Source organism: Panicum virgatum, chromosome 9K, assembly GCF_016808335.1.
Source record: "Panicum virgatum strain AP13 chromosome 9K, P.virgatum_v5, whole genome shotgun sequence".
NCBI lineage: Eukaryota > Viridiplantae > Streptophyta > Magnoliopsida > Poales > Poaceae > Panicum > Panicum virgatum.
In genome coordinates, this window is record NC_053144.1 from 58,905,576 (window position 1) to 58,924,844 (window position 19,269).

General features: G+C 44.8%; 2 protein-coding genes across 2 annotated transcripts; both read left to right on the forward strand.

Annotated features, from left to right (window-relative positions):
• Positions 1-2,453: 2,453 nt before the first annotated feature.
• Positions 2,454-9,707, forward strand: LOC120652801 (arginine biosynthesis bifunctional protein ArgJ, chloroplastic-like). Its single transcript, XM_039930728.1, has 16 exons — positions 2,454-2,818; positions 2,919-3,042; positions 3,311-3,384; positions 3,491-3,535; positions 3,659-3,709; positions 3,795-3,863; positions 3,987-4,045; positions 4,397-4,466; positions 7,017-7,097; positions 7,182-7,268; positions 7,601-7,723; positions 7,974-8,036; positions 8,196-8,273; positions 8,387-8,532; positions 8,658-8,728; positions 9,320-9,707. The coding sequence occupies exons 1-16, from the start codon at positions 2,456-2,458 to the stop codon at positions 9,400-9,402; spliced, it is 1,587 nt and encodes a 528-aa protein (XP_039786662.1). The 5' UTR covers positions 2,454-2,455; the 3' UTR covers positions 9,403-9,707.
• An 8,347-nt stretch (positions 9,708-18,054) lies between these two features.
• LOC120652802 (histone H2A-like) lies at positions 18,055-18,889 on the forward strand. Its single transcript, XM_039930729.1, has 2 exons — positions 18,055-18,369; positions 18,482-18,889. The coding sequence occupies exons 1-2, from the start codon at positions 18,145-18,147 to the stop codon at positions 18,734-18,736; spliced, it is 480 nt and encodes a 159-aa protein (XP_039786663.1). The 5' UTR covers positions 18,055-18,144; the 3' UTR covers positions 18,737-18,889.
• The last annotated feature ends 380 nt before the right edge of the window (positions 18,890-19,269 follow it).

Genomic DNA, 19,269 nt, shown 5'->3' on the forward strand with positions numbered 1-19,269 from the left:
TACAAATCAGAGCTTAGACCAGATTACAATGCAATGGGAAATATAATTGGGAATACATCACCAACTGAACTGCCATATATACTTATTGAAAACGGGTGCTTAGTCGGTTCAAAAGAAAATTAGCAAATGCTTAGGCAGGAGAAAAAAAACGGTACGAGGTATTACGTCGGCAGTACACACAAAGGTCAAATGAAAACTTTGTCGGGATGAAGATGATTGGGGAAGGCTCCATGTGAGGCAATGAAACAGGTGCATTTCTCCTGCTTCTTCTGAGGAGTTGTTTAGTTTGATGGGCTAAACTTTAGTCCATATCACATTAAAGAGAATTTTAGTATTTAAAAGTATCAAATAAAGGTTAATTATAAAATTAACTGTAGAACACCGAGGCTAAACTGCGAGACAAATCTAATGAGGTATATTAATTCATAATTAGCGAATAGTTGCTGTAGCATTACTGTGACAAATTATAGATTAATTAGGCTCATTAAATTCGTCTCGCGAATTAGCACTCAGCTGTCAAAAAATATTTATAAACAAATTTTATTTGATACTCTAACATAGTAGTAAGCTTTTTTTTGATGTGACAGAACAAACAAGGCCCGAAACAAATGCTAAACTACTACTTTTAGTAGTAGCAGGCGATACGGTGCGCAGTCGGCATCCAGGTACAGTCCAAGAAATTGAGGCAAGTGCTGACGGGTTCCTTTCTGTTTCTCATGTAGTTGCGCATCAACATGTGATAAAACAATCAGAGGCCTGAGCCTGAATTCAGACCTCGAATAAGGATTGGAGCACGTCATCAGTGGCCGGCATCTTTCCTATCGTTCTGTATATTTGGGGACTTTACGCGTGCTGATATCATTTTCGCATACTAATATAGGCTGAGATTTTATTTTGAGATCAAAGTGACAACCAGAGGCTTCTTTTATTTTGAGATTCGTCCTGTGACTATCTCATGGGTCTGTTAGTGAACTCTTTAATTGAAGTTTTGATCGTGCGCCATGGATTCTATCATGTATGCCTCTGAAAGTCTGAAGGCAATTTTTTTGGGTTTATTACTGTAGAGGGTTGAAGTAGCCAAGCAGAGTAGCAAACTTTATAACGATTTAGATGTATTTTGAATATTTATATAAATTAAAAGGGGAAAAATTCTAAATTCATTTAAACACCACGTCTTGTAGGTGACGCCAATGTTTACTAATCTAGTTGCGGGAAGTGGCAAAAGATTAAATGGCTACATATGTCTAACGTATTTTTTCACAAATAGATCAACTCAAGCCAACCAAAGGAAAGGGCAAGTGGGCATGTTAGTTAGACCATCATTAAAGATGTATAAGTTGTTTCAGGCACAAGAACATATATTTCAATCAAAAATAGAAAATTTAAGTAAATTCTAAGCAATAAATCTTGGTAAGAAAATATAAATTATTATTGAAGAAAATTATTCTAAGAAAAAATTGAGTGAAAAATAAGATGTGCCTAGTACAAATTATTCAGAGAACGAAAAAATATTTTGGTAAAAAAGTTATTGCTAAACAAGCAAAAAACGTTCCAAGTACATATAAATAATTAAAATATTGATATTGGATCTTATTCCTTCAAATTAATTCTAAAAAACACAATGGTGAAAGGATTTGGAAATGAATTAGTGGCTTAAGAGAAAACTTGGTTTGAAGCATAAAGCAACCAGTCGAACAACCACACATAAGATTCCTGACACAACCAAAGGCATCGTATCACGAGTCGGAGTTTCAACCGAAGTATTTTTCTCAATGTCTCTAGCCAATAATGAGTTGTGAAATAGTGGCTTTTGAAATTAGTTCTAGAATATTGTATGATATGTCAAATGACATGTTGGTTTTGTTTGGGAGGGCTCCGGCTCTCTGCAAAAAGGGCGGAGCCGGAGCAGGCGGAGCTGATTTTTGTGGCCTGCTCCACCTTCTCATAGGCAAATATGGTTTCACGGCTCTCACAATCTACAAGATGAAGCCGCTTCACCTTGATAGTGTTTGGTAGAGCTCCAGTAGGAGCCGCCGAGGGAGCCGGATCTAGAGCCCTGCTAAAAAGGCCCGTTATCTCCAAAGCCAAGTGTGAAAACATAATCGAGATTTCCATGAGCATGATAAAAGCTAAAGGGAGAGTAGGATTGTAATATTGTATTTTTGAAATACCTTATTCATACTTTGAACTCACCAAGATCCTGTTTGTAAATTTTAATCTAATTTGTTGAATTTATCTATGCTGTTATACGAGAGCTTATTGGTGCATTTGTGGGGAAGATGAGAATCGGCACGCTCCGCACCAAGAAGATCCACCACTGCAAGCGGATGCAGTGACTAGCATGTGGGCCTGTAATCGTTTTAGGGCATGTTTGAGGATCCATCAACGTCTTGCAGCATTTTAGCCGACTGACCCGTTAACAATCGATCGTTTGACCGGGTTGAGTCCACGGCCCATGAGGCCGAAGACCCCCACCTGCCCCGCAGCCAGGCCGCCGCGGCGCCGCCGCCGCCAACTAACGCCTCTCTTGCCACCACCACCAACCCCGCGGCGGCAGGCCTCGCCCGATAAGACGCCGGCCCGCCTCCCGCCTCCCCCTTCCGCTCCCACTGCGTGCCACGACCAGCCACCTCCTGCTCCTGCAGCGATGCCGCCCCCGTCCCTCTTGCTCCTCCACTCCCGCGCCCCGCTTCAGCCCCGCTCCTTCCGGATGAACTCCCGGGGAGCTCCAAGCAGGGTCGTCGTCTGCTCCGCCGCGTCCGGCGAGGGGTTCATCTCCGCGGCTCCGATCCTTCTCCCAGAGGGTCCCTGGAAGCAGGTGACTGACGAAATGACAAGGGTCGCAGGCGCGGGCATCGACGGGAGGGCTTTGGTTGGGCTTAAGACTGAGCCTGGTTGCTTGTTGGTGTGAAATGCAGGTGGAAGGTGGCGTTACTGCCTCGAAAGGGTTCAAAGCGGCGGGCATCTACGGTGGGCTGCGCGCCAAGGGCGTGAAGCCCGACTTGGCATTGGTCGCCTGCGACGTCGACGCCACCGTAGCAGGTGCTTGTGCGACTCTTTATTAGCTCCTCCGTTCACTAGTATGGCAGAGGTGGGAAGATGTTCTCGTAGTTTCTGAATGCCAGTGTGATACTTTGGTGCGCTAGGTGTCTATGTTCATTATTGATTTGGATGCAATGAACAATTAGATATGCTGTCGGTTCTGATGTTACAGCCTACAGGGTGCATTGGCTTCTGATTTTACTTGTTATGCCTTATATGATTGTTTAGTTGTTAGCTAGGCTTAACTCTTATGCTGAACTCCTTTCAGGAGCTTTTACTACAAATGTTGTCGCTGCCGCACCTGTTTTGTATTGTAAGAACGTCCTCAGTACATCGAAAACAGTGCGTTAATGCTTCCTTCTCATCTGCTTTTGAACAGAACTTCCTCAAACAATTTGGGTTAATCACTTATTGATTTATTATCTTTATGCCACACTTTGTTCTATAGGGTCGTGCTGTGCTAATTAATGCTGGACAAGCAAATGCTGCAACTGTAAGTGTTAATAAGAAGTTAAGAACCATATTCTACTTGTCAGCATCTGTTGTGAAATCTATATGGTAACTCAATACTCAGTGCCTGATATTGACTTATTTTCTCTAAATGATTGCCTATCAGGGTGATCTTGGCTATCAGGATGCAGTTGATAGTGCACTTGCTGTTGCCAAGGCAAGGGCCTGCCGTTTTAGCTGTCTATTCACAATGAAAGTCATTTGACGGCTATATATGTTTGACTGCGTAACTTCTTCTGCAGCTTCTCAATGTGAGCACAGATGACATATTGATTCAGTCTACTGGTGTCATTGGTCAAAGAATAAAGAAGGTACACGATGATATGTCCAGTGTGAAGTGATTGATCAGCTACTTGTTTCCCAGTAGCATATTGGCATTAGTATGACATAATATAGTACAGTGCCTGTCTGATATGTGGGCTTTGGTACTGCAGGAGGCACTTTTAAATTCACTGCCTAGACTTGTGGGCTCACTGTCTTCTTCAGTTCAGGGGTAAGTAACATCAGCTATGAGTAGCATTATAGCTCAAGCCTTTAAAGTTTAAAATTTCCATGATAGGACTCCATCCAGTTTTGATAGATATATTTCAAAAACTCATTGTTCAAAAATGATAGCTATATTTGCTATTGGCACGGGCTGTGGCAATAAATAACACTAGTAACGAGGAGTTCCTAGTTAAAACATTGGAGGACCAACAAAAAGTCTGTGTTGCATTTATTAGATTGATAAGCACACTTGGTGCCCTTGGTCATTGTGCCATATCGAAACATATCTATCAAAGCTGGATGGAGGGAGTAATTATAAACACTTACTGTCACTGACCTAATATCCCTTCTTCATTAGCGCGAATTCTGCTGCTGTGGCCATTACAACTACAGACCTTGTTAGCAAGAGCATTGCTGTCCAGACTGAGGTTCTATTCTCTTGGTTTCCTTGTAATTGTAGGAAGGAATAGAATTGGTGTAATGGATTGATTGCATTGAGGCCTTGGCCGGTATATATAAGAGTACAAGACTTGGGGGGCAAGGCTCCCCGAGATACATATGGCAGTTTACGATACGTATATCTACAACTACCAAATATACTCTAATACTCCCCCGCAGTCACAGCGGGAGCACCGCAAACGGTGAGACTGGAGAAGAAGCCGAAAGCAGTAGCCAACGGACTAACATCCCCCCGCAGTCATAACGTCGGTGTGGTGCGGATGCTGCGACTGGAGAGAAAACCGGCGAGTAACTCATGCGGATGGTAGCCCTTTGTGCCGATGTCGAGATAGCTGAGCTGAAGGAGCCATGATCGAAGATGTCGTGCGTAGAGTAGCCGTGGTTGACGTAGAGCTGTCGAAGTTGCCGAAGACGAGGTAGCCGCACATGAAGCCGCGGGCGCACGAGGAGGCGCCATGGTGGTGGCGTAATGGAGAAGACGCCGGAGACGAAGATGGCGACGCGTCGAGGCAGTCGTAGAGGGAGCGATGCCGAAGTCGATGCAGTCAGGCCATCGAGCGACACATGCCAGAGTTTGCCAGGCTCGGGGACGATGGGCATGCACCGGTGTTGCCAATACCGGACGTGCAAGGGAGGATGCACAACCAGACGCCGTCGCCGGGGGACCAGCAGAGAAGGCCTTCATGGCGGTCGCAGGCGCAGAAGAAGGCGAGGTAGAAGATGCCAACGCCTGCTGTTGCTGGAGTAGACGAAGTAGTCGGGGACGAGATGGCGACGTGGTTGTGCTAGACGAAGCGAGGAGGGGAATCCAGACTTTTCAGCACAAGGCTGAATGATCCGGATGGCGCGGCGGCGGCATTCGAAAGAGACGGCGAAGAACTCGTACAACTTGACGAAGACCATGCGCAGGGCGCGCAGCGACGAGTCGACGATGAGGTCGGGGACGTGGTCGACGGCGGTGAGGAAGCAACGGCGGAGAAGACCACGGGGTGATGCCACTGCTGCCTGAAGAGGCGACGCAGCGACAGCCCTCCGTGCTCGGTGAAGGGCGCGCTCGACGAGGACGGACGTCACGGGAGCCGGGTGGATCACGCACATCGGCTGATCAGACCGAGTAGCGTGAGGCGAGACGACGGTGGGCGAAGTCGGTGAAGGCATCCCGATCGGTGAAGGTCGACGTGCGGATGAGGCGGTGATGTAGGCGGCGGCGCAAACAAGCGCCCCCTAGGGTGCCGGCCATCTCGCCATGCCGCAGGGTCGGAGAGGAAGAAGAGGCCGGTGAAGTCGACGCCGACATCGAAGTAGAGGCGTGAGGTCGACAGGCGGTGGGCGACTCAAACCCGATAAGCAAATCGGGAAAAACCTAAAAAAGGTACATGCGGCAACAGTTCGTGTAGGAATCCTTGCGTGCGCGGAGTAGAAGAAGTCCTGTCAGCCCTTCTCTCTCCTCTTCAACACTTGCACGCAAGTGTGAGAGGGAGACAGAGGGCAGGTGGGTGGAGTAGCGGTGAGCCCAGGCTGAGGTGGTGCGACTGCGGCGGATGACCGCAGCGGCGACCTCCCGACGGAGGGGGCGGATCCTGGAGGAGCCGGTCCGCCAGGAAGGAGAGCGCAGAGGGAGGGCGGAGCCGCCTGCTGGGACCGATGCCGAGGAGCCGGAGAAGAGAGGACCCGGCACGGCTCGCGGTGCGGGGCGGCGGATCCCGCCATGGAGGAGCGCTGGAGAGGTGGGACGGAGCAGCACCGCCGATGTAGATGAGCCCGTGGGGTCGCGCGAGGATGGCACAGATTGGCCGACCGCCACCATGGCGGCTTGCTGTCGGGGTCGACTTGGCCCGGGCTACCACCACGGTAGCACGGGTTGAGGCGACGCCCAGCGTCCTCCACGGCGAGCGCGGAGAGGGCGATGAGGTCTTCCCGCGGCGGCGGATCTCGACGAGGTCCGACGCGACGAGGAGGATGAAGCAGGGGAGGCCACCTGTACGCATCCAAGGTGAGTTCCATCACGATTCGCTGATGCTTGACGACGACGGCGGCGGATCAGGTCGATCTGCCACAACACCTAGAAGATCGGCAGACCTTCGATCTGCCGTGGAGAGGGTGGAGGGTGCTGCCCCCGGCGGAGGTCATGGGCAACCTCCCCGGGGGCGCGCTAGGGTTAGGTGAGGGCGGCGCGCTCGAGGGGCGTCGTGGGAACAAGGCAGCCGCGGCGTGAGAGGAGGAGCGCCGGCGGCGTGAGCAGCGGAAAACTAGGGTTTGAGGCCTAGGGTTAGAACCCAAACTCGTGATACCATGTAGGAAGGAATAAAATTGGTGTAATGGATTGATTGCATTGAGACCTCGGCCGGTATATATAAGAGTACAAGACTTGGGGGGCAAGGCTCTCCGAGATACATATGGTAGTTTACGATACGTATATCTACAACTACCAAATATACTCTAATAGTAATGTTTTTCCCTTGGATTTTTATTGTGCTATGATCTGATTTTTATCGCCATCAATTCTTGTTGAGAACTAGATTGGAGGAGTGGCTATCAGAATAGGAGGAATGGCTAAAGGTTCTGGAATGATTCACCCAAATATGGCAACTATGCTCGGGGTATGTTCCCACCTTCCGTTTCTCCCTCTCCCTTCCTCTATGAAGGCATGTAGCAATCTTAATAGGCTTTTTTTTCTATTATAGGTTTTAACCACTGATGCTCAAGTCAGCAGTGATGTCTGGAGAGAAATGGTCCGAACCTCAGTTAGTAGAAGTTTCAACCAAATTACAGTGAGTCTCCACTCTTTGAATATTGTATTGATCATTTGTAAACAATCAAACGCCAATCGCTTCAAAAGGACTACTGTATGGCAAATGTGCACATGAAAATCCCAGATGGTTAAGGGTGGGGGAACACCATAATTTGTTTGTCATACTGTTCATATACCACTCTGATACACCACTATTTTGAAGAATTAATATTGCAATAGGTAGTGTGCATATTCGTTGAAGTAGCAGCTTTTTCCCCCCCTTGCAACAATACTTTATTTTCTTGCAAATGTGGCAATCCAATCGACAGAAGACATAGAAATCAATAATCATTTTGTGCCTTAATCCTGAAGGTGGATGGTGATACAAGTACCAATGACTGTGTTATTGCTATGGCAAGTGGGTTATCTGGTTTATCTGGAATTCTCAGTCTTGACAGCACTGAGGCCCAACAGTTCCAAGCATGCCTAGATGCAGTAAGTGCTTCCCAGTGTTCATTATTATTTCCATGTCTGTCAGCAAGTACTTATATTCAGATGTACTTTAATGCGGTACAATCATATTTCATAAGTCAGTCGTTTTCCTCTAATTTACATGCGAATGGACCCATGTAGACTTTATATTGTTCTCAGTAACACATTTCTGCATCCTAGTTTTCCCCTCTTTGCAGCATATTATTATATATACCTGTTAAGGGGAAGATGCTGACTTGTTCCTTTCATGTAGGTAATGCAAGGTCTTGCGAAATCCATTGCATGGGATGGTGAGGGTGCAACATGCTTAATTGAGGTAAATAACAGCTTGTTATTATGAACATGATAACCGGGTTTCTTAGCTTTCATAAACAATTTGGCTTATCCAAAAAGTGAAAACTGCAGTGCACGCTATATAGGCCCTTTCTTAATTTCCCTGGAATATGACATATCTAATGTGCCTTTTCCAATGCAGGTTACTGTAAGTGGTGCGAACAATGAGGCAGAAGCTGCTAAAATTGCTCGTTCAGTAGCATCTTCTTCTCTGGTTAAAGTACGTTAATGTTTTTATGCCAATTTTTGCAATTCACTTTGTATATCAGCTGTAGCAGTCTTCTTTTTATTCATCACCAAAGAAGGCCAGAATGATTACATTTTTTATGTCAGGCCGCTGTGTTTGGAAGAGATCCAAATTGGGGACGTATTGCTTGCTCGGTTGGCTATTCAGGCATTCAGTTTGATGCAAATCAACTTGATATTTCTCTGGGAGCTATTCCACTAATGAAAAATGGTCAACCACTAACCTTTGACAGGTTAGAGAAAGTTTGATTGCATAGTAAATCCACATTTTATCATTTCAGTCACTATAAATAGATTAGGATTGCAAACAAGTTCTTTACCTCTGGCTGTTAGGATCTAATGCCTACTCATTTTTTAGATCCGCGGCTAGCAAGTATCTCAAAGATGCTGGAGATGTCCATGGTACAGTGAACATTGATATATCAGTTGGTAAGCTTTCAGCTTCTTCATTGCAAATTCTTATCGATTATTTATTTATGGTTGCATCTATCCAAAACATATGGTTCATAGCCAGGCCCTCTGCTTCCAGTATAGATTTGCTGTTATGGAATTTGATTGCAGTGCCATCTCCTGTTTAGTTCCCAAAAAAGTTTGCATAGTACCCGTCACATCGAATCTTCGGACACATGCACGAAACATTAAATGCAGTTGAAAAAAATAACTAATTACATAGATTAATTGATTCATACGAGATGAATCTAATGACGCTAATTAATCTATGATTGGACATTAATTGTGTACCAAAACCCAAACTTTTTCACCATCTAAACACAGCCAATTCATTGGTATTCAGGATGTCCTTTATTACTCCAATGCTACGAGTCATCACAGTGGCCAGGCAGACGAAGCTGACATTATATGAATTAAACAAATACTTAAAAACTTGGATCCGTGTTTCAAAAACTGATGTCTTATTTAACTCTTCGTTTTTCTACCAGACTAGTTAAAGCTCCGTCTATACTCAAACTTTACAAAATTACTATATTGTCATTATCAATCTATTCATTGTGCTATTCACAGGAAATGAAGGAGGAAATGGAAAGGCATGGGGCTGTGATCTGAGCTACAAATATGTCGAAATAAATGCTGAATATACAACGTGAGATTTATATTCACTGTGAAGAAAAATGTCTTCATTGGTTGGAAACTTGGAATGATGAATCTTTCGGTGCAATCAGCCAACCACCATCTGGAGAATGTATATCGTATTGCAACAGCCAGCCATTTCTTACCAAGATGTTGCGCATGTACTATTCTTTCCCGCGAGATCAATTTAAATCAATGCCTTGTAAATGTAATAATGAGATGAATAATGGTGGACTGACATGGTATTGATTCCACCAACCACCGTTGATCTCTAAATCGATTGGATCCCCCGTAACCCAGTATGCAACTGTCATTTGGATTCCTTGAAGGTTTGCCTGCTGGGAGTTCTCTTATTCTTAGAGCATCTCCAGCGTCGCTCAATCCCCAATTCCAATCCAACAATCATATTGGGAACGTAGATAAAAAAATAGTGCTCCAGCTGTCTACCAAAACCTTTTCTTTTTTCCAATAATTATTGGGACAATCCAATAAAAGCATCTACAGTAGTCTCCTAAACTCCAATCCAACTACCATATTGGAAGAGTAGGTAAGAAAATAGTGCTACAATCCAATAATTTATCCCAAGGGAGAGTTGTGACTCTCTCAATAAAGTAGTTGGATTGGAAAAAAGGTTATTGGGAGACTGCAAAAGCAGGTCCCCCAATAATCCTAAATTTTCTATTGGAGCATCTCCCAATACCATTTATTGGGAAAGATCATTAGGGAGCTACTGTAGATACTCTAATTCACCCTAACTCTATCTAAATCAAGGGGAAGTTGTGACTCTCCCAATATTGTAGTTGGATTGGGAGAAGGTTAAGCAAGCCCCAATAATCCTAAAATTTTTATTGGAACATCTTCCAATACCAGTTATTGGGAAAGGGTTATTGGAAGGAGATGCTCTTAGGACCCTTCCATTACATTCTTAATAGCTTGCCAATAGAACGTGACGTAGATGTAACATTGAGAAGTGGTTTATTTAATGTAGAATATGTTCGAAAATAATGACATGATATTATAAATTTATTATTTTATATGAATCTATGATACCATCTTTTATTTGGAAAAGCTAACATCTATACATTTTCATGAAGAATTAGATTAGATTATAGAGTAGAGTATGCCCGCGGTTCTAAGCTTATCTTGAGGTGTCATCTAGATTAAATGCTTAAGACGCTCCATAAACTTGTTTAAGGGTATGTAAATTGCAAAATGCTTGGACGCGAATACAAAAAGAGAACGCGTGTTGTCACGTCCTTAAGCATCGATATAAAGGTTAATCCCTACAATATAAATTGGGGCTTGAATAGGCTCAACCATCTTCTTGCACGGATTAAGAGTATGTAAATTGTTTAAGGGTATGTAAATTGCAAAATGCTTGGACGCGAATACAAAAAGAGAACGCTTGTTGTCACGTCCTTAAGCATCGATATAAAGGCTAATCCCTACAATGTAAATTGGGGCTTGAATAGGCTCAACCATCTTCTTGCGCAGATTAAGAGCCAGTCTAAGTTCTCTCTCTCTCTCTCTCAACTCGAAGTTCAAATCTTTATAATTGGCATAAACTTGCCTATATACTTGTCATATGGAACCTACTGTGGGAAAATTGACAAATTTGTGGGGCCCGTATGCCTGTCTTAAGATATTACAAAAATAGGCGACACCAAATTACAAGTTTAACTATCACCAATATGTTTTAATCTACATTATAACTTATAAGTATGTCTATTGATAGGAAAAAAACATTGTTAAACTCATAATTTAAATCCTTTTGCACAACGTTGACTTTTGTAGCTCTAAATGATATATGTAAAACCAATAGCAAGAGTCTAATCCAAAAACTTTTATTCTGAACAAATATGGTGGTTTGCATTTGGTTAGCCACCCCCAATAAATCCCAATTGCATGATATACGTCCTTACTTTTTATTTTAGAGAAAAAGAAAAAAAAACCACAGCCTATGTGCCTTCGAAACCTCAAAGGGTACCAAATTCTAGCCCCTGCAATTTTAATGTGTTTTTTCCCTCCTTTTGGGGATGTTGACCCAGGGGCGAAGCCCAGTTATCACCGGTGGATGCCCAGGCACCCACAGCAAACCCAAAAAGTCTTGTAAATAGCAACTTTTTACTGTTGGTGCACCCCCCATGGGCCATAAGTAGGCACCCACGAGTCCAGCACAGCCCATGATAACAGCTAATTCGTCAACTCGTCAAGGCCCATCTCGTTTGCTACCTCCTAGGCCCAGGCGCCTAGCACAACAATACAGAAAGACCCTTTTAGGAAAAGGAAACGACGCATCGCAGAAGCTTCCCGTTCCATCGTTCTTCGCAGTCGCGGAGACACCGACGCCGACTCGGCGACTCCTCTTCGTCTCGTCAAATCGTCAATCGATCCAAGGCGGAGCGTCAGAGCCAGAGCTGCGGAGACAGGGAAGGCGAAGCCCACGGCCGCATGCGCCCTCGTGCCCTCGTCCCGGCGTCTTGCATGAATGAGGCAAGATTGCTACTCAATCTCAATGCTTTCTTTAGTAATTCATCTTGAAACTGATTTTTGATTATTCCATGTGATGCGTACTATACTTGTGTAGATCGCAGGTCTATCCGTCTATGGCAGTAGTGTTAGGAATTTATCTAGGGTTTTTTCTTTGCACGATTATAGCACTAATGTAATGTACTAAATTTAAAATTTCAATTCTTCTCAAATATGCTAGGTAAATCATGGAGAAGTATTTTAAGAGAAAGGCACCAGAGTTGGACAGTAGAAGTCTACAGGATATCAATTGGGAAGAAGAGATTAAATATGATCCGGGCTTAAGGAAACAAATTGATTCTTATCATCCTAATCAGAGAGAGAAGGTGAGAAGAAAATACTTAGAGAACGGGCCTTGTCAGCCTCGCACATGTGACTTTCCTGTTTCATATATTGGAGACAAGCCAAGAAGATTTATTCCGGAATGGTTTGATGAGTTTGGAAGTTGGCTTGAGTATAGTGAGTCCAAGGGTAGAGCATACTGCTTTTATTGTTTCTTGTTTAGAGAAAAGAAAGATGCAGGATATGAAGCATTTGTTGTTAATGGTTGGAATGGTTATCACAGGAAAGATAGGCTACGACTACATGTTGGTGATGTTGGTGGCCTGCACTTTGTTGCAATGAAGAAGTGTGGTGATTTGTTAAGGAGGGAGCAACACATAGATGTTGCTTGGAATCACCACTGTGAAAAAGCTAAGAGGGCTTATTTTACACGGTTGAATGGATCAATTGATACTGCTAGGCTATTGTTGAAGCAAGGATTGCCTTTTCGTGGTCATGATGAGTCAAAAAACTCCAACAATAAAGGGAATTTCTTGGTGCAGTCAAAGAAGCACCATCGTTATACATTTGTTTATCGGCTCTTGAAGCTTGTGCTAGTATTGCCTATCGCTACTGCAACGGTAGAGAGATGTTTTCATGCCTTGAAGATTGTGAAGACTTGCTTAGCTAATCGCATGGGCGATGAGCACTTGAGTAATAGGCTTATTTGCTATGTGGAGAAAGAAATACTGAAGAAAGTTACCAATGAGGCTGTGGTTCGACGTTTTATGAACATGGAAGGAAAAGATCACAAATATGATATCTGAAATGAAAGGTATGCAACGCATATATTTTCAATGGACAATTCTATAATTTCTTAGCTACAACTTAACTTGTTTGTTCTCTTTTATTTAGGGACCGGGGTCCGGGATTTTGGAGTCGGATCATATATTTTGGTTATGATTATGGATTTATCAAGTGGCATGATCAATATCACTTCATTTTGTTAAATGGTAGATAATACTATCACTTATTTATATTTATTACCCTATCTATGTTGAGCTATTGATATCAAATGTTTGGTAATTATGCCATATAGCTATGATATATTGTTTCAACCATAGCCGCATGTCAATATATCATTATGCTTACGGTAAAAATAGTGCAATGGTGCACCCCCACAGATTCGCTCTAGCTTCGCCCCTGTGTTGACCTAGCTTGTAGGTATGGATGGCAGTCCAATGCGTTGGTGTGAGTATCTGATTTCATCCTCGCTTATGGTTTCACTCGTCGGTGCTCAAAAAAATAAGTAGGTATATGATCCACGGGTGGTAATTCAATCCACGGAGATAGGCATACGGGTGCCACACATGACGAGTGTGCATGTGGGTGTAAAGTTCCATTGGTAAGTGAGGTTTTACCCATTGAACTTTTTTTATGGGTGGTTTTTTCGGCACTCACTAAAACAAATATGTTGTCGTCCCTATTTGTAGGGGACTACTTTTTTGAAATTACACGGCACAATTCAGACACGCACACTCATCCCATGCATGCACGCAATACACATTTCAGGATTTAGGAAATTTATCAAGATTTAACATAGGAATTTGTAGGTTGTATTCTTAGTGTTATTGGATTCACATTTGTAAACTTTTACATCGATTGTTGACCTTATGATCGTGAACTATATCTTGTCATGTGGGCATTATAGACCGTACTAATGAAACCAATCCTTATGATTTGAAGTGTGTGTGTGTGTTCCGGGGGGAGGGGCTCCTACCAAGTTATTGCACCACTATCCATTGTTTGAGATAAATCTGCATATTTCCTTAACTCATGAATTTTATCAAGATATTGAATTGTTCAAAACTGTCTAAATTAGTAAAAGGATTATTTAGATAGTTTTCTGTAGTTTAGGATACTTGATGGTTGGTTTTATAGAAGAGGTTTGGTCTATGTAGATAAATCCTATTCACTCTGTTCGCTGTGCTGGTGCTGGTGGCTGGTGCTGGAGTGGTGTGAGAGAAAAATACTATTGGCTGGCTGGTGACTGGAGGCTGGTGCTGGAGCTGTGTGAGAGAAAAATACTGTTGGTTGGCTGGAGAAACCAAACAGCGAACAGAGTGGTGTTTGAGGGTTATGCACATTTATTCCTATTCAAAATAATATCATTAGAGAAATTCCTCTCTAGCACGTAAAGCACACGGTCACGCGAGATACCAAATGGGATGGTCACGTTAGTTTTACAAACCGAGTTCAACCATACACTAGGTTACATAAATTACAAGTTTTACAACCCTTGAGACCAGAGCTTGAATGAAAGGGGAAAAGACTACACTTCACTACTTCTACACCTCTGCCTAAGCATAACCGGTCAGACCGGTACATCTCACCGGTCAGACCGGTGCTACCTGGCCTAAGCAACCACCGGTCAGACCGGTCGAAACAAAACTGAGGGCTGCACACCTTGTCCTCAAGTGTGCAACCCGCCAAATCCCTAATCTAAGGGTCTCTATCCACCACTTCCCACCCCTCTGCATCTCTACGGATAAATTTGACGCAGCAGGGGCAGAAATCGAGGTCTGGGTGCCCTGAAATAAAATATAATGGCAACAAACTCTGAGCAACTAATACTCAACAAGAGGACTTTTGTACCTCAGTTTTGAAGAAGAGGATGTTGGTGTCACGAGGCAAGCTGAACTGATCCACTGCTTTTGCATTGGCATAGCTCTCTGCAGTCCACTGTCAGCTGGGTAGATCTAGCCCCATCAAATCTATAACATCATCCTCTACCACCTCAGTCTCTTCCTCTGAAGATTCATCACCTGCATCTCCCACTGAAGATGCTGCAGCCATCTCACTGAGATTTGGAGCATAATCCACATCATCGGAGTCATCACTGTCTCTTTGTCTTTTGGAAGTCATAGCATTCTTGATTTTAGAAGCAGTGGCCTTGATGATCTTCCGGGGTGGCCTGAGATCAAGATTTAACCATAAGAACAATTACTAAAGCAATAGAACCAATTCATAATGATATAAGTCAGTTCAGCATTCATCTGAAAAATCTGACACTTGCGGACCATCCGCACTTCTGAACGCGGACCGTCCGCGGTTCATGAACTGCCACTGCGGACCATCCGCGTCCAGCAGGCGGACTGTCCGCGACCCATCTGTTCTGCGCAGGAACACAAAATCGCCCTTAACTTTGATTCATCCATATTTTGAGTTTTGATTCAAATCCTCCAACCAAATTTTAACCATAGCATCTCCTCATCACTAGGAACAAGATCCCCCAAGTATTTTCAAGAATCCATGGTCCAAAAACAGATCAAAGCATCTAACCTAACTCTTTCCAATAAAGAAATCCAAGAACAAGAGTTAGGGATTCGTCCAAATACCGGGAGGTCATGATGCACAAACTTGAGAAGAGTCCGGGGATGTTCTCGGACCGTCCGGGAACCACGCCAAAAAACATTGACCTTGTCGTCTCCCCCACGTGCTTGAGAGAGAAAGAGAGAGAGCTTTTTGGATTATGTGTGCGGTTTGGTGGGGGGTTGTGAGAGGGACACCCCTTATAAGTCAAGTCTGGCCGACCCCACCTTTCTGTCCATTCGCGGACTATCCGCTGAACCCTAGCGGACCGTCCGCCTATGAATTTTAACACTAATACCCGACTGAAACTGCCACTGGTCAAATACTGCCCAACACAGGCGGACCGTCCGCGGTCCTTTGGCGGATCGTCCGCAGTGTATTTTTGCGGTTGAGAACTTCTCTGCAGAGCCTCTGGTGAACAAGTCTCATGAACGGCGGACTGTCCGCCCCTTACTCACGGACTGTCCGCAGTACCAAATTTCAGACATCCCAAAATTTTGCCAACTTTCTCAATTCCAACTTCAATTTGGGATCATTGCTCATATAAAAATTCAAAAATATCAAATCTTGCATGAAAACCTTCAAAAGACTCATATGAGCAAGTTACAACAAGAGTTCAAAAATAAATCGAGTAAAATCATGAAAACTCATAAATGGCTCAAAAATACCTCAAAAATTCAGAAAAATGAAACAAAGAGTGCATGAAGGAACCATATGCCACATGTGCTAGTTTTCAAGCCACATTTGAGAAGTCAGTGATATTTAACTCATTTCTTAACTTGCAAAACCGAGATTCATCCAAAGGCTTGGTAAATATATCGGCTAATTGATCATCCATGCCAATACCATCAATCTTGATATCACCCTTGTTCACATGATCTCTAAGAAAATAATGGCGGATATCAATATGCTTGGCTCTTGAATGTTGAACCGGATTAGTAGCAATCTTCACGGCACTTTCATTATCACACAACAAGAGAATTTCATCAAATTTCACACCATAGTCAAGAAGAGTTTGCTTCATCCATAACAATTGTGCACAACAACTTCCGGCCGAAATATATTCCGCTTCGGCTCAATCCCCGTTTAGCACTGCCGACAACGATCGGTCCTTAATCGACACAGACGGGGCTAAGGCACCCAGAAACCCAGTCCTGCTACCATCCCTAAATATCCTCATCATTTCTCCGTCCGGTCTCAATTTTCGTATCAAATTCAATAACTCATGTACTGGAATATAAATATATCTTATATTCTCGCGAGTAACTGGAAATTATTCGACTTCTAAACACCCTATATCTCGCGAGTGACAAGAGATCACTCGTCTTTTCTACCGAGAACCATTAAGCATAGCACTCCTATCACCTATGCATTCTAGTATAACTCAGGGAAAAACCTAGGTATCATGCAACTAGGGTTTCAAATAATTTCTAAACCTAATGCACAAGTAATAGAGACATATATAGGTGTTATAAGTTGAAATAATAGGATGTGCACCGGGACTTGTCTTGCGTATGCTGCTCAGTGCTAGGGTGAATTGGGCCTTGGGTCGACTCCTCACGAACCTCCTGCTGCGGGGCTTGCCCCTGTGGCTCCTGTGGCTCCGCAACCACCTTGTACACAATTTCCTCCGCCGCGGCTGCTACATGTATGCGTATGCATATGCATATGACATGAGAGAATGCATGCATGATTTATAAAAATTACAAGTAACCAATAACCAAATCAATTTCTATCTATTTTCACTAACAAACCCTGATCTAACCCTCTCAGCCCTGCTAGCACCGGTCAGACCGGTATACCAAACCGGTCAGACCGGTCTGGCCTGTGTGTGACTCGAGACCAAAAATCCGGAGTATCCGGACGTATTCTCGGAGTATCTGGACTCCCAAGTCTGGAGAATTCGGACCTAAACCCGGAATGTCTAGACTACCACAAATCCGGAGTATCCGAACACATGGCCGAACTGTCCGGCCCACAAACCTAGGATTTCTTGGCGCGGCAAAAATCGCCCACAAATTCTTAAACGCACTAGTCCAGGGATACATTTGGATAGTCTCTCTCGCGCGCCTTTCCCGCCCAGATTTTTCTATTTTTGTCAAAAAATTATGATATTTCGAGGGCTTCAAAACTTGTATGTAAATTATTTTCTTCCAAACTTTCACTGGTAGGAGCAAACAAAAAATCTGGAATCCTCCGGATCCTGATCCAGTTCAGACTTGTCTGGCTCTTCCCACTTTTGTTTGCCAAAAATTTGCACCTGGCGCTTGTTGGCGAAAATCCTCTTCCCGTGGGCAGGAGGCTGGAGGCACAATTTTTCGGCGCTCCCGAAATCTGTTAGCGCCTGATTGGTCGAGCCACCCGCTCCCACGGATCGCGCTCCGCGAGCTCCATCGTGGCCGTCGGCTGGACTCCAGATCTGACCGCTCGTTGCCCCCGCACGCGGATCGACGGGCCCACCACTTCCCCTATCGCGCCCTTTAAATGGCCGGCATCGCCTTCCATTGCAGGTCACCGTGCGATCTCGCATTCCTCTCTCCAATCTCTCGAGCCTTTCCTCCTCGTCCGTCCCGAGACACTCGAAGCCCAGCGGCGGCATGGACAACACCGGCACCGGAGCTGGCGGCAAGGTGAAGAAGGGAGCCGGTGGGCGCAAGACAGGCGGGCCAAGGAAGAAGTCGGTGACGAGGTCCGTGAAGGCTGGGCTCCAGTTCCCCGTCGGCCGTATCGGGCGCTACCTCAAGAAGGGCCGCTACGCGCAGCGCGTCGGCAGTGGTGCCCCCGTCTACCTCGCCGCCGTCCTCGAGTATCTCGCCGCTGAGGTAAACGCCAACCCAATCTGCCGTCGTAGTGAAGTCAGCCATTCGACCTTATCTGGCAATGGCGTGTTAGTTTCACGATGCTGATGCGCGTTTTGTTTCCATGCGCGAACAGGTTCTGGAGCTCGCCGGCAACGCGGCCAGGGACAACAAGAAGACGCGCATCATCCCCCGCCACGTGCTCCTGGCGATCCGCAACGACGAGGAGCTCGGGAAGCTGCTCTCCGGCGTCACCATCGCCCACGGCGGCGTCCTCCCCAACATCAACCCGGTCCTGCTGCCCAAGAAGACGGCGGAGAAGGCGTCCAGTGGCGGCAGCAAGGAGGCCAAGTCGCCGAAGAAGGCGGCCAAGTCCCCCAAGAAGGCATAGAGGGTGGACTTAGATCCAAATGTGTAGCGCCGTCTCGTGTTTCCTGTGATGTTTAGGTTGTTGATGAGGGAAAGTTGTGGGCGGATATGAGCCAGTGGTGTCGTAACTTGTGATCTGTGGTTTTCAATGGAAGAAATGGTTAGTTCAACTTAACTCGGTGCGCCTGATTTTGAAATGTGCCGTAACTCTTTCTTGCGCCTTCGCCCCCCCCCCCCCCCCCCCCCCCCCCCCGTGATCTGCAATGTCAGAAATGATTTCCCTGAAACATTGTTGATTTAATGGATTCGGATTCCATTTATGAAATTACTCAAGGAAGTTCTTGGTTTTGTAACCAAATTCTCGAGTGTTCGTATGTTTTGCGCCTGCCCTTGACAATTTAATGCTGAAGTTTTGCCTAGATTTCGAGATTTCCCGTGGATGGAACCAACGCGTTTGGTTTATAATTTGAGATATTTGTTTTTCTAAATTCCGATTCCGTGTTCGCTGATGCAGGGGTTGGATACCTCGTGGTACTTGAAATTTACATTTCGGAG